The 15,614-nt window shown below is 52.8% G+C and overlaps 1 protein-coding gene across 1 annotated transcript; it reads left to right on the forward strand.

Moving 5' to 3' along the window:
- The first annotated feature begins 207 nt into the window (after positions 1 to 207).
- LOC118663310 (fer-1-like protein 4) lies at positions 208 to 14,320 on the forward strand. The gene is given in 26 exon segments (XM_036322764.1): positions 208 to 286; positions 579 to 638; positions 914 to 1,098; positions 2,461 to 2,552; positions 2,743 to 2,784; positions 3,074 to 3,232; positions 3,763 to 3,823; positions 3,943 to 3,998; positions 4,000 to 4,049; positions 4,052 to 4,071; positions 4,320 to 4,382; positions 4,461 to 4,545; positions 4,770 to 4,929; positions 5,028 to 5,211; positions 5,298 to 5,484; positions 6,378 to 6,669; positions 6,671 to 6,728; positions 7,139 to 7,247; positions 7,445 to 7,612; positions 7,714 to 7,829; positions 8,266 to 8,366; positions 12,230 to 12,418; positions 12,642 to 12,883; positions 13,269 to 13,555; positions 13,881 to 13,981; positions 14,091 to 14,320. Coding segments are annotated over 26 exon segments (3,348 nt in total). The 3' UTR covers positions 14,293 to 14,320.
- The last annotated feature ends 1,294 nt before the right edge of the window (positions 14,321 to 15,614 follow it).

The raw sequence follows: 15,614 nt of genomic DNA on the forward strand, positions 1-15,614 counted from the left end.
GGGAGGACTGAGCTGACCAGAGGGACCTTACACCCATCTCTCAGTCCTCCCACTCCTTCCCCACCTATGACCTCCAAGCCTGCTGTCTGTTTGACTAAAGGGCAGGGATTGCTGAAAGCTGCTGCGTGAATCCAGTGACTCAGAGGCGATTCAGGTGTGTGGGAAGATGGGCAGGAGGGTAGAGGTAGAGCCAGTGGCCCTGGGACGATGGCTCTGACTGTGTGTGTGCGGCGACTGACGGGGCTGCCGGGAACTCATGACCGACAAGTGAGGCTCAGCTTTCGGGGTGAGGCTTGCAGGGGTGTGCTAAGAATTTTTGGAACTGGAAAGCTCTATTCCCATGGCCTCCAGACCCATCCCTGGGTATCTCTATAGCCTGTTCCCTGTCTTCTTAGTCCAATACCCAACTCTGTGCCTCCTTCCCTCTCTATCTTCTACCTTTCTTTAAAAGTGAGTCTAGGGGGACTGGACTCTGGGCCAAGGATTGTGTGTGTGTGTGTGTGTGTGTGTGTGTGTGTGTGTGTGTAATTTTTTGCATGGGGAGGGGATGGTAAATGACTAGATTCAATTCTGAGCAGGTTTTACCCAGAAAACAAGGAGAATTCACTGTGGCCAAGAAGCAGATATCGGTGAGGTCAGTGAGGTTGAGTCCTGGATGGGGAAAAGCTGGTCTGTGTCCCATCTAAGTCCATCCTGGGGTTGGAGGGTTCATTCCTGGGTTTTGAGAGGTATAGTCTCAGGAGGTGGGGTCAGTCTCAAGCTTGAGAGGTCAGACCCAGCTTGAGACAAATCAGAATTAAGATGGGGGACTTTGATTGATAGTTTTCCCAGATCAGCCTAGTTTGGAGTCAACCCCATGTTGGGGCCAGGGCAGGGTGGGGGGAGATTCCAGGTTTGAAAGATCAGTTATAAGTTGGCTTCAAGTTTGGAGGGTTGGCTCCTGTGGTGGCTTGGGGCCATTCTCCGGGTCACTCTTCTGCTCCATGCCACACCCACAGGCCTCTGGGGACCCTGGTGATTTCCTTACAGCAGCTACAGATCGCTCGGCATTTGGTGCTGCAGGAGGCCCTAGTGGATAAGAATCTGCAAGTGTCCCCGGTGAGTCCCACCAGCCCCTAGCCTGCCACCCCCAAGCCTCAGAGTCCCTCTAAATCAGCGGTTCTCAACCTGTGGGTCGCAGCCCCTTTGGCGGTCGAATGACTTTTTCACAGGGGTCACCTAAGACCATCCTGCATAGCAGATATTTACATTACGATTCATAACAGTAGCAACATTACAGTTATGAAGTAGCAACGAAAATAATTTTATGGTTGGGTCACAACATGAGGAACTGTATTAAAGGGCCAGAAGGTTGAGAACCACTGCATAGAAGATTACATTTCTCAGAGGGGAAAAACTAGACCCAGACAGAAGTGGTAAACCCCTCCCCCTGAGACAGGGCTCCTTTCATTGCAGCCCCTGCTGAAGTCCCACGTGGGCTCTGAGGGTCAGGGATGTGACAATGGGGAAAGGTAAGAAGTACTGTGCTGCTCCCTGCCCTAGGCACAAGTCTTGCGGGAGACAAAGATAAAGTTGGCTAGACTTTCCTGGTGTGTCATGGGGGTCAGTAGAGCCTGGTAGAAATGGACCTGGGTTCAAATATCAGATCTACCATTTCCCAGCTGAGAACTTGAACAAGTTATTTAATTTTCCTAGGCTGTTTCCTCATTTACATTCTGTGGAATCATACAAAATGAGCTTTTCATTCAGTCTGTCATCATTTGTTGAACTGTCATCATAAGCCAAGTGCTGAGCTGACCAATGAGGACTGAGTGGTGAACAAAGCCAGATAATTTGCTCTCTTAGAGCTCCATAGCTAAAAGAGAGGCAAATATTAAACAAATATCCACACAAAGAAGTGTAAAATTGTCACTGGCCAGTCTTATAAGAGAGCTGGTAGAGGGCTTGGAGAGTGTATAACAGAGGAATGTGGTCTATTTGGGGGTCAGAATAGGTTCCCTGAGGAAGTAGTGCTTGAGCTTGGGAATGAAGGATGATAGGAGTTAACTCAGAGGAGAGATTGTTCCAGGCAGAAGAACTGGCATGGGCAAAAGCCTAGTGCCCTGACAATACATAACTGGAGGGCAGGGCAGGAGCAGATCCCTAAGAGATGGGGCTGAAAAGGTTTGCAGAGGCCAGACCATGCTCAGCTGTGAAGGCCACAGTAATGGATTTCCAAGGGCAATCGGAGAATGTTGGAGTCCTGTTTGGCCCCTTCAAGAGATAACTTGCACATGGTAAGTTCTTAATAGGTTGTGAGTAGTCAATATTAGTAATGGTCAGAGAGGAATTACAAGTCACCACAGATGCAGGCCAGGAGGGTCTTTGTTTATAGGTGGAGGACAAGGCATTGTCCTTGGGCTTCTCTTAGCCCCATGGCAGTTTGAGGGGCCCTGGACCACACTGTGTATCTGGTTGCAGAACCAGGTGGAGCTTGACCTGAAGTACCAGCCCCCAGAGGGTGCAACTGGAGCCTGGGCAGAGGAAGACTTTGGGGCACCCACTCAGGACAGGTAAATCATTACCCTCCAAACCCAAGCAAGAGCTGGTGGTCCCCACCCAGGTAGGCCTTGGGGAGGGAGATGTGGTACCCAGTTCCACTCTGGCTCTGCTGGATATGGTGACCTGGCATTCATGCTGCCCAGTTTGCAGCTCTGTAGTTTGGCCTGGCCCTTTCATTTCCTTCATTTTTCTTCTTCTCAGCTCGGAGCTGGTCATCCCCAATGTGGGTTTCCAGGAGCTAGAGTAAGTATATGGGGATGATCTTGGGTCACCAAGTCACTCTTTAGATTAAGAACCAGTGATGTGGGTCAGTTGTGGGGTCTGGGGTGAATACTGGATCAATTCCAGGGTTAGAAGTCAGTCCCAGAATCAGGAGTCAATTCTGGAACTAGAAATGCCCCAGGTTAGGGGTCAGTCCTGGGATCAGTGGGGTTAGTCTCAGGATCAGAGGCAGTTCTAGGGTCAGGGAAGTTAAGGGGTACCCAGAGATGTGTGACAGGTCCCAGACACCCTTGAGGGCTCTTCCTAGCAGGCCTGGGGCGGCCCGGCTGGAGCGGCAGGCCGTGGCATTGGGCTGCAGGCTAGCTCGAGGCCTAGCTCAGCAGGACGATGAGGACAATGAGCTGGAGCTGGAGCTGGAAGATGAGCCTGATGTGGAGCTTTCCAGCGTCGTGTTCAGTTCCCTCAAGAGGTGACTTGTACACCCTGCACACCTGCTCCCACACCCTACCAGTGTGTCAACCTCACTCGCTCAGACATGCAGGCCTAGTGTCCGTCCATGCTCACAAATTCTTGGCTCCAGGATATGGGTGAGGAATGGATATCCTGGGGTTAATGGTCCCTTCCTCCTAGGCATAGACACTGCCACATAGATACACACAGTGACTCTGACTTACATACTGCTTACGGGACCCAGGTAGGTGATGAAAACTTGATGAGGGCAAGACATGTTGTCTCTTTTTGTCACTGCAGTGTCCCAGTGCCTAGAAGAGTGTTGGCACATAGGAGGTGCTCAGTAAATCTTTGTTGAATGAATGAATGGTTTTAGGGCTCCAGGAATGAGTCAAATTCTGGGTGTTGAGATGGGGGCAAGATGAGATCAGAAGGACTCAAAGTCCTAAAGTCCAGAGGAAGCGGAGATCTATCTCCAGCATCGAACAGGACTGAAGGTATGGTGGTGGGAGGACATGAAGTGACACCTGATCATGTCCCTTCCCACAGCCGAGCCCGGGGCCTATCCCGAAGGGATCCCTTCCAGGTGCCCAGGGCCCAGGACTTCCAGGTACTGCTCTCCCTGCAGGCCGTAACCCTTGGGAAACCCCTGCCCTCCACCACAGGAGCTTACCCCCATCCCCCCCTTGGTAGGCTTCGCTTCCTCTTCTCCTCCTCCGCACCCTTCAGGTGGGGGTCACCGTGCTGGAGGCCCAGAAGCTGGTGGGAGTCAACATTAACCCCTATGGCTGTGCGTGTTGGGGAGCAGCGCCCGGTCACCACTACACAGGGCGGGACAAATGCCCTTTCTACAATGAGGTGGGTGTGGCCAAGATGGAGGGAGGCCTAAGAGAATAGATGGGACCCAGAATAAAGAGCTGTCTGGGAGCATGGCCTAGGAGGTGGACTTGAGCCAAGTGCTAGGCCTAAAGGGTGCAAAGAGGAGCCATGGGGCGGGGGGTGTAGGTGTAAGTAGAGCATTTCTTTGCAAGAGGCAGAGTCCCGCTGGTGTGAACCTTTCCCATATAACCTTCTCTCATCTTCCTTGTTTCCCCACTTCAACCCAGTACTTCTTGTTCGAATTTCATGAGACCCGACTTCACCTCCAAGATTTGCTGCTGGAGATTACGGTGAGGGGGTTGAGGTGAGAGGTTTCTGTTAGACAAGGGGGGATGCCGAACCTCCAGGATTAACGCCACTTTCCTCAGGCTTTCCACTCGCAGACCCTCCCCTTTGTGGGCACCCGACTCGGCACCTTCAGGAAGGACTTGGGCATTATCTTCGATCAGCCAGGTACTGAACCCGTCCCTCATGAAAACTTACCTGCCAGGACAAGAAACTGACCTGTCTGGGCTGATCCGTGTCAGACAGCAATCGCTTCCGAGCGCTGACCTCCATGCACTCCTGTTCCTCCCTGCGGAGCGGGACATGAACCCCAGCCCTGTCTACCACTCGGACAAGCGCCCCACGTATCTCGCTTTTCTCCTTTGACCCCTGGCCCGCCCCTCCGCTCCTAGATGGCCACTTCTACCAGAAATGGGCTCCGCTGTATGACCCGCGGGACACTTGCGCCGGGACCAAAGGCTTCGTCAAGGTCACGTTGTCCTTGAGGGCGCGCGGTGATCTGCCTCCTCCGCCGCCACCCCTGGGCCCGGGGCACAGTTCAGACATCGAGAAGTGAGCCGGGGTGATGTGGGGGGGAAGAGGAGGATGGGGCAGGGCCTCTGGGACGTGAAGGGGCGGAGATTCCGGCTTCTCAGCGGCCCCTCCCCTAGGAACCTGCTGCTGCCCCGCCGGGTGCCGGCGGAGAGGCCGTGGGCGCGGCTGCGCGTGCGAGTGTACCGCGCGGAGGGGCTTCCGGCGCTGCGCCCGGGGCTGCTGGGCAGCCTGGCCCGCGCGCTGCACGACCGGTGCGTCCTCGTGGACCCCTATGTGCGAGTGTCTTTCCTGGGCCAGCAGGTCAGTCCCTCCTGTCCCCGCTCGGCCGAGCGCAGACCCGCATCCCACGCTGACCCCCCGCCCCCTGTCCTCGCCTGCGCGCTCAGGGCGAGACGTCGGTGCGCGGAGAGGCGGCGGCGCCCGAGTGGAACGAGCAGCTGAGCTTCGTGGAGCTTTTCCCGCCGCTGACGCGCGGCCTTCGTTTGCAGCTGCGGGATGACGCGCCGCTGGTGGACGTGGCCCTCGCCACGCACGTGCTGGACCTGAAGCAGATCTCACACGCGGGCCGCGCGGGTGAGCGCATCTGGGGGACGCCTGACGCTTCCACCTGGGCCCCGTCTGCCTGGATCCCGCCCCGACGGCAACCCCCATCCTTCGCTCAGAAAGCCAGGTCCACCCACAGGCCTAATTGTGCTCCACGAGGGCGACTCACCTGTCGCCCCCAGACTACAAACCCCACCCTTGGTTGGCTCCGTGGACAGAATCCTAACGAAAGCTGCGCATCCAGTAACCACTCCAGCCCTGTGCTCCCTACAGATTTACACGGACAGAAGCAAATCCACATTATCCATTCACCCTAGCCCCTAACGGGATTGCCTGTAGCTCGGCCGCAATCCTGACTCCACCTCTCCGCCCCTGATTCCCCTAGAGGAGCGGTTCTCAACCTGTGGGTCGCGACCCTTTGGGGGTTGAACGACCCTTTCACAGGGGTCACCTAAGACCATCAGAAAACACGTATATAATTACATATTGTTTTTGTGATTAATCACTATGCTTTAGTTATGTTCAGTTTGTAACAATGAAAATACATCCTGCATATCAGATATTTACATTACGATTCATAGCAGTAGCAAAATTACAGTTATGAAGTAGCAACGAAAATAATTTTATGGTTGGGGGGTCACCACAACATGAGGAACTGTATTAAAGGGTCGCGGCATTAGGAAGGTTGAGAACCACTGCCCTAGAGCCTAGACACCAACTGTTGGCAGCACCTTGGAGCTGAGCTGGTTTAGAAGTTCTCCGAGGTGGTGGTCCACAGCTGTCCGTCCACAGCTGTACACAGACTTCCCTCCCAGAGGCCCAATCGGACACCCCGCTCCCTGGAACTTGCAGGAAATAGTGCATAGACTGACTTAGTACCAGCCCCATGTTCCTCTCCAAAATACTGTTTTTGTCCCCAACAGCGGGGTTTAACCCCACCTTCGGTCCAGCCTGGGTGCCTCTGTACGGCTCGCCCCCAACTGGGGGAATCCGGGATGGTCTTCAAAATCTCAACGAAGGCCTGGGCCAAGGCCTTTGGTTCCGGGGCCGCCTGCTGGTGGCTGTGTCCATGGAGGTGTTGGAAGGGAGAGCTGAACCCGAGCCTCTCCAGGCTCCACAGGGGTCCAGGTTGTCCAAGCTCATGGGAAAGAAGAAGAAAGCCAGGCGGGGCCAGACCCCAGCGAGGATTCAACAGCATCTAGATGCCAGCGCCAGTGCCTGAAGTTCCCAGTGCAATGGAGGTGGAAGTGGAGGAATTGCTGCCACTGCCAGAGGTGGGGGCCGGAGTTTAGCAATGGAGCGGATCACCCTCAGCCCTGGAGTGTAACTGGCTCCAAGGCATTAGATACAGAGTGTGTGTGTGTGTGTGTGTGTGTGTGTGCGCGCGCGCGAGGGGAGGGGGGGCCTTCTCAACTGCAGGACCTGGGTGAAGACGGCAGTTTGTGTGGCTCTTGTATATATACACTTGTGGGGAAGTGGGACTGATCAATCTGAGATGGGCCAGAGAGAACAAGCCCCAGATCCAGTGGGTTAGGGCTGCAGGGGCGGAGAGGGAGGTGGGATACCTGCAGTGATTCTTCCGGGGCCTTGGTTACAATATCTTCCTGTGGGCATTTTGGCCAAGCGTAGTCTGGGCTGTAACCTGGGAGGGTGGGCCTGACTCCAGCTTGACTGTCTTCCCCAGAATGCCCTGGCGCCCTGTGAAGATTTCCTGCTTTTTGGTGTGCTCTTCGAGGCCACCATGATCGACCCTGCCATGGCCTCCCAGCCCATCATCTTCGAGATCTCCATTGGTGTGTGGCCTAGCTGAAACCTCTGAGGGTCATGGGTTTGAGGGTGGTCACCCTTGTTTCAGACTTAAGGCTCCTGGAAGGGACAGTTAACCTTCAGTAAGGGGTAGACGCCGACTTCTATTGAGACAGAGGAGGCTGAGGGAGGGGTCAGCCCCTCAGCCAGGTGCCTTCTGACCCTTGCTGTTCTGTCTGGGCAGGTCCCGCAGGCCGGGAGGAGCAATTGGGCCGAGGGCCCAGGACCCGGGAGGGAATGGAGGGCGGGGAGGAGGAGGCGCAGCCGTTGCTGGAGTCCGAGGTGGGAGTCAGGCTGGTGGAAGAGGAGGAGCTGGGGACCCCTGCTCAGCGGCCTGAACCCATGGATGGCAGTGGGTGAGTGTTCCTGGTGGCTAGAAGGAGGGCACTGGGGGGTCCCCAGCGGCCCCAGGACTGCCCCTCACCTCCTCTGCGCCTCTTCGCCCTGGTCCAGACCAATGCCTGCCCCTGCGTCACTGCAAACCATGCGAGCGTGTGTGGAGCCGCTGGGAGAATCACACATGGCGCCTGCGGAGCAGTAACTGTGTGCGGAAAGTGGCCGAGAGGCTGGTGAGAGTGAGGCAGGCGCCCACAGGGAGAGGCTGGGCCAGAGGGGCATCGGGGAGACCGCGGTCTTTGAAGGGAGCTCTGGAGCTGGGCTAGTGGGTAGAGCAACAGGGAGCCAGGACCCGTGTGACTGATCCAAGGCCAGAGGGTCAAAGGGCACAGCTCGAGCCTGCACTGAGGAAACCAGAATTGTGGGAGCTCAGGGATCCAGAATTGTTGGACCCAGGAAGGGGCCAGCGAAGGACATGGGTAAAGCTACTGGGGGATCCCGCCCAGTAGGGGTGCTAGAAAAAACAGATCCACCAACATCTTAAAGACAAAAATGGGCGGGGCGAGGAGGTGCGATGTGAATGGGGGGTCCTGGGGTGGGGAGCGGTCTAAAGAAGGTCGGAGTCTGGGACTCCTGACTCTGACCCTCTCGCTCCGCTCCGTTGTGCAGGACCAGGGGCTCCAGGAGGTTGAGAGTCTGCAGCGCAGGCCAGGCTCTGGCGCCTGCACACGACTCAAGCAGGCGTTGGAAGAGCTGGTGGCTGGGAGCAGGTGAGCTGAGAGCCTATCTCTGTGCCAACTCCAGGGTGGTGGCTGTTTGGACCCAAGGGCAGATGGAAGCTGCGTTTACTTAGCTTTACAGAAGAATGAGAAGATGATTGTCCCTATGGAGGAAGCTTGATGGAAATTATTGGGGATTAGATCAGTCTCCTCCAATAAACTTGCTTTCCCATGCTCCTAGAATCCTATGCTTTTACTCCTCTCCTCAAATGTCCCCTGTCCTTTCCTCCACACTCGTCCCAGCTAATAACCTCTTCTCCGGTTTCATAGATAAAAGGGAAGCCTCACCTTCCTCCAACCAGCCTACTACCTTTGCCAATTTCTGTATCCATCTACTCTCCTTCCTTCCTGCTACATCGCAGGAAGTATCCTTGCTCCCACAGCCACAGCTGTGATCTTGATTTTTTTTTTAAAAAATATTTTTATTGATTTCAGAGAGAAAGAGAGAGATAGAAACATCAGTGATGAGAGAGAATCATTGATCAGCTGTTTTCTGCATGCTCCCTACTGGGGATCAAGTCCGCAACCCAGGCATGTGCCCTTGACTGGAATCAAACCTGGGACCCTTCAGTCTGCAGGCTGACACTCTATCTACTGAGCCAAACCAGCTGGGCCTATGATCTTGATTTTATCTGCTCTCCCTTACTGGAGGAATTAGTCAAATGGTCCTTAGTTACCAGGTCATTATGTAACCACATACACTTGTCCCAGTCGCTTCCATCTTTGACCTTCACTAACCTGAATGAATTCTATAAGCTGCTCTAGGTATGTCAGTGTTTTTCTGATCCTCTTCTCAAAAGAGGTAGTAATTCATGTATTCAATCAGTATTCATGACACTTACTGTGCCAGACACTGTTTTAGGCATCGGAGTAGCAGTGAAATAAAAAAGCATTCTTGCCCACCACAATTCCTGAAACTTATGTTTTGGTGGTGGTGATGGGGTGGAGGCTGGAAACATGTAAACAAAAAGGTAGAAATTTAAGAAGTATGATAAGGATAAGTGTCAGGGAGAATATAAAGGAAGGAAGTATTAGAGAGCAGTGTTGCAATTTAAAAGGGGTGGGGGCAGTAGGCCACTGTGAAGTTGACATGAAGAAGATGAAGGAGCAAACCATGTCTGTAAGGCTGCTCCAGGCATAAGGGACAGCATGTGGAAAGGCCCTGAGATGAAGCATGCCTGGTGTGATTGAGGAGGAGCAAGGGAAGCAGTGTGACTGCAGCAGAGTGAGCAGAATAGATAAGGCTGGAGGGTGTAGGGGGAAAGGAGGAGGATGGTCAGAGAAGATTGTGGGAGCTGCGTAGACCACTGTCATGACCTTGGCTTCCTCTCTGAGTGTGATGGAGAGCCACTACCAGTAAAGGTTCTGAAAAGAGAAGGGATGTGCTCAAACTTATCCTTGAAATGAACCGGTGGGGGAGGGATGACATAAGAGAGGAAGCAGAGAGATTATTAAAGAGGGCATGGTGCAAATCCAAGTGACTGATGATGAATTGAATCTAGGGTGGTTGCAGTGGACATAGAGGGACATGAATGGATTCAAGAGCAATTTTGGACTTTGGAGATGATGCCTTAGGACTTGCTAATGGATATATATAGGGGATGAGGCAAATGTGCAAAGAAAAGTATTGAACGACTCCCAAGATGTTGGCTTGCACAATTATGTAGATGGTGCTATTTACTCTGGAAAACAAGAGAAGAAGGTCTGATAGAATCGAATATCAGAAGCTCATTTTTGGATATGTTTACTTTGACATAAATGTCTATTAGACTTATGAGTGGACATGTCTGCCAGGCAGTTAGCTATATAAGCAGAGTTCTATGGAGGGTTCTAGGCTGGAAATGAAAAATTTGGAGCTGTAAATGCATAGATGGAAATGGATAAGACCATCTAGGAAGCAGAGAAAAGAAAAATGTGAGGACCTGAGAGCTCCAGCAGTTAGAGGCAGTGTGGAAGAGGAACTCAGCCAAGGGCCTGGTCGTAGGTGGTCACTTTTCTGTCCTCACTTTACTCAATCTTTCAGGAAGTCAGTGGGCACGGTTGACCCACCCTCCTTCTTGAAAATCTCTCTGTTAACTTTCATGACCCTGGTTTTCCTTCTGCATTCCTGACCATTTCTTCTCATCAATTTTGCCAGCTTCCTCTCTTCTTGACCTCTAAATGTTCCAAATGCTTCATTGTAAAGCTCTCTTCTTTGTCTCCATTCTCTCTATCTCTAAAAGAGCAACCACATTTAATTCAATTTAATTCCTTGCTTGATTTTCTGTACAGTAAAACTAAACTATTTTCACTTTTATTTAAATGAAATTATTTTATTACAAAAATTATCCTTGGGCAGGGACATTTCAGTGAAAGATTTGCCCATATCATATTTTGCTACTTATAGCTTTAACCAACATGGCTTTCTTTTGTGGCTATTATTTCTACTAGATCCAATTTCCCTGAATCCAGTTTTGTGGATCTGAATCTTGTCAAGAAGATTTGATTCTTCTGTCAATTTTTTAAAAAAATATATATATTTTATTGATTTTTCACAGAGAGGAAGGGAGAGGGATAGAGTTAGAAGCATCGATCGATCAGCTGCCTCTTGCACACTCCCTACTGGGGATGTGCTGGCAACCAAGGTACATGCCCTTGACCGGAATCGAACCTGGGACCCTTGAGTCTGCAGGCCAACGCTCTATCCACTAAACCAAACTGGTCAGGGCTCTTCTGTCAATATTCAATCAATAGCAAATGTTCCTAGGTTCCTTTTTGCTTTTGGAGCGAAGAACAGTAATAAGCTAAAAGTGTAAGCTCTTGGATTAGTATTAGGTGAAAAAATTTTCAGAGTCACATATATTTTTGAAAATTTCCATAATAAAAACTTAAATCAGTGGGGGTAAAAAAATGTCCAAAATGTGTTTCATAAAGTATTTTACTTTACCCAACAAACATTTTTTGAGCATCTACTAGGTGGCAGGACCTAAGGATGCAGTGGTCATCAAAATGAAGTGCCCACCCTGCCTTACTTTCTATTTAAAGAGACAGATAAGGCAGAATCTGAGGACAGAGAGAGTGGAGGGTTTTTTTAGACTAGATGACCAGGGAAGGCCTGTGAGGAGGTAACATTTGAGCAGAGACCTGAATGAAGAAGGCGAGTGAGCCATGCAAAGATCTAAAGCAGAACCTTTTAGCAGAGGGAGCTGCAATTACAAAGCCCCTAAGGCAGCGGTTCTCAACCTGTGGGTCACGACCCCATTGGCGGTCGAATGACCCTTTCACAGGGGTCGCCTAAGACCATCCTGCATATCAGATATTTACGTTACGATTCATAACAGTAGCGACATTACAGTTATGAAGTAGCAACGAAAATAATTTTATGGTTGGGTCACAACATGAGGAACTGTATGTAAAGGGCCAGAAGGTTGAGAACCACTGAGTTGGGCAAGAGAAGATACCCAGGAAACCCGTGACAGCCAAGGCCAGGGCTGGTGGGGGAGGAACAAGAATGTTGCAGGCCCTCCTTTTGTGCCCCGGGGGCTGTATGCTGTCGTTGCCACTCTGCTCTTCTCCCACTTCTCTGCAGACTGGCTTTCTCTGCTCACGTGCCCCTCTTTTGCACCCCAAAACTTCAGGTTGCATGTCACTTTGGCTTACTGTGGCTCCAACCCTGCATTTGATGCTTCATGACTCAACTTTTCAGGATTTAATTCCAAATTTATGGGAGGGAGAACCTTGCTGGTTCAGTTGGGTCAGCAAACCATGCTGGGTGTCACCTGCTGTGGCGAGGGTGGTCAGTGATACTTGCCCCTCACGGGACCACAGACAGCCTGATCACCCAGCTGGCCCACACTGGGTGCTCAATGAATGTCAGTGACCCTGGCCCAGGTCCTTCCTGAAGCCCTTCCCAGGATTCCTCTCAAGAATCTGAACCCCCCCTTCCCCCCCAAAACACCCCCTAGTTATGAGCTCAGAGTCATCATCTGGAACACGGAGGATGTGGTTCTGGATGACGTGAACCCACTCACTGGAGAGATGTCCAGTGACATCTACGTGAAAAGGTAGGCCTGCCCGCTGGGCTGTACAAGTACCTGCATACTGAGGTGAGATTGCCAGCTGGGGCTTGGGCCCTGGGGCTGAGCCAAGCCCTGTCCCCTAAGCCCTCTAAGATGCCTGGAGCTGGGTGGAGGGACTGGGGTGGTGGGTGAGCAGGGGCAAGCTGGGTCCTGGGCTTGGTCCCAGCTGATGCCCCTCAGACTGCCCCTCGCCTCCCCCGGGCTCCAGCTGGGTGAAGGGGCTGGAGCAGGACAAGCAGGAGACAGACGTGTACTTCAGCTCTCTGACTGGGGAGGGAAACTTCAACTGGCGCTTCCTGTCCCGCTTTGACTACCTGCCGATTGAGTTGGGGGTGAGCATCCGGCGACGGCCTGGACCCTTCGCCCTGGAAGAGGCTGAGTTCCGGCAGCCGGCAGTGCTGGTCCTGCAGGTCTGGGACTATGACCGCGTCTCCGCCAATGACTTCCTCGGTACTGCGAAGCCTTCCTCCACCTTAACCTAGCCCTGCTTTCTGCCCTCATTGCCCTGTCCTGGCCCTGGTTCCCTGTTCTAACTCACCCCGGATCCTGGGCTTCAGGCCCTAGGTCACTAACTTTGCTCTCTGGCCTAATTACTGAATTTATTCAGCCCTATGTATCACCCCCTCCATTCCTTCCCAAAGTCCCCGACTCAGGCCTCGGGTCTGGTCCCGCCCTTGACCCTGTTTCATTGGGGGCTGCGGTGTGTGGTCCGTAGCTGTGCCTGACCACCACATTCTAACTTCTGATGCCCTTACAATCCCACTGTGCTGCCTCCTGCCCCTGGCTCAGGCAGACATTGGTCTCCAGCCTAACCCAGGGAGCTCTGGCCTTGCAGGATCCCTGGAGCTGAAGCTGCCAGACATGGTGCGGGGAGCCCGGGGCCCAGAGCTCTGCTCTGTGCAGCTGGCCCGTGATGGGGCTGGGCCCAGGTGCAATCTGTTCCGCTGCCGTCGCTTGCGCTTGCGGGGCTGGTGGCCTGTGGTGAAGCTTCAGGAGCCAGAGGATGAGGAGCGGGAGCAGCGGGAGGCCCAGGCTGGCAGGAAGAGGTGGCGGGGAGGAGGAAGGGCCGGCCAGAAGACTTAAGAGTTTGCAGACCCCGGAGGCAACGTCTATATCCTCAGGGTGGGTGCAGCCAGGCCCAGGACTGGGCTGGCAGGGAGCCAGGTCTGAGCCACCTAAGACAGTGATGGTGAACCTTTTGAGCTCGGCGTGTCAGCATCTTGATAAACCCTAACTTAACTCTGGTGCCGTGTCACCATAAATTTTTTGATATTTGCAACCATAGTAAAACAAAAACTTATATTTTTGATATTTATTTTATATATTAAAATGCCATTTAACAAAGAAAAATCAACCAAAAAAATGAGTTCACGTGTCACCTCTGACACGCGTGTCATAGGTTCACCATCACTGACCTAAGAGCTCAGCCTGTTTCTTCTTTCTCTAGGGAAAGGTGGAGGCAGAGTTTGAGCTGCTGACGGTGGAGGAGGTGGAGAAACGGCCAGTGGGGATGGGGAGGAAGGAGCCTGAGCCCTTGGAGAAGCCCAAGTGAGTGGGCTGCTGGGAGGCTGGCTGGAGCTTGAGTTGGAGGTGCCAGAGGACGAGGGCTTCCTTATCATTCCAAAGTCACCTGATCACCTACCCTGTTCCCCAACAGCCGTCCCAAAATCTCCTTCAACTGGTTTGTGAACCTGCTGAAGACCTGCGTCTTCTTCATCTGGCGCCGGTACTGGCGCATCCTGGTGCTCCTGGTGCTGCTGGCATTGATCATCATCTTCCTCCTCCTCGTCTTCTACAGCATGCCAGGCCAGATCAGCCAGGTCATCTTCCAGCCACTCCACCGCTCCCCTGGGCCCTAACTGACCTTGGACACTCATCCCCTCACACCACCCCCTCCACTCCTACTCCCGGAAGTCCTTTCCACCAATATGAGTTACTCGAGTTCACTGCTTTCTTTGAATAAACCTTCACTCACATCCACTCTGATGACTGAGAATGTGCAGAACACAGGGGCAGAGAATAGAGATGTTCTTGGGTGACCTCAGATGCTGGGGACTCACTGGGAAAATGAATACACAGGGTGGAAAGTTGACCATATGGCCCACCACCGGGAAGAATAGGACCTGGCAGGAGGTTCAGGGCTGAGAAGGCCTGCTTGGCGAGGTGTCATACCCTCTGAGAGCCTATCGGTTGCTCCTGCCAATGGCTGGGTCCCTCTCACCTAATCTGCTTATAACAGCTAAGCACTTCACAGACTTCAATGACTTACATATTCTTCACCAACTCTGAGGGTAGCCATATCAGTTAAGGACACTTTCGGCTGCAAGTAACAGCAATCCCAACCCAAACTGGCTTGAATGACTATAGTTCTCAGGTTTCACTGGCTGGCTTTGGGCGCAGCTTGTCACAGGGCTCAAATGATGTCACCAAGACTGGTTCTCTGCCTCGAGGCTCAGCTCTGCTATCCTCTGGGGGCAGCTCATTCACCAACAGGGTCTCCCCTTGGAACTGCAGGATGGCTGCAGCAACCTCACGTGTCCCCATATTCACATCTGAAGGAAAGCTTACCTAGTCCTGACAGCCTGGCTCGTACTGTGTCACCGTGACCAGGGGGATAGGATGTGCTGATGGAACCCTCCCCTGGAGCTCAGGGTGGGAGATCGATCTTCTTCCCAAACCTCTGGCTGAGAGGATGGAAGGGGCTTCCCAGAAGAAATGCAAGATACTGTTAACAAATGGGGATGGTTCCTGGGTGGTCAAAAAACAAGGCTCTCTACAGCCATCACCCACAATTATAGATGAGGTTGGTGCCCATAGATCAACAACATGCCCAACATCTCAGATTGTAATTGATAACGTCAGCGCTGGAGCTCAGGTCTGCCTGCCTCCAGGGTTTTGCTATTACTGCCCTAGTTTGCTTTCTGTCCTCTCTTCGCTTCTCCCTCTACTGTCTTACACTGAAACCCCGAGACATGACGGGAGGAACTGACCAGCTTCAGGTCTCTGGGAGTGGTGAGTTCTCAGGGCCTGGTTCTACATTGGGAAGCTCTAATGGGAAGCCCTTGCTAAGGCCAGAGCTGGGATCTGGTGCTAGCTCTGCTGCAGAATGACTGCTGCTACCTTCCTCCCCTGTTCTTCAGTTCTGCCCCCGCCTAGGAGACTGCACAGGATCTGGGTGGAC

The sequence above is a fragment of the Myotis myotis genome, unplaced genomic scaffold (assembly GCF_014108235.1).
Source record: "Myotis myotis isolate mMyoMyo1 unplaced genomic scaffold, mMyoMyo1.p scaffold_m19_p_9, whole genome shotgun sequence".
Lineage (NCBI taxonomy): Eukaryota > Metazoa > Chordata > Mammalia > Chiroptera > Vespertilionidae > Myotis > Myotis myotis.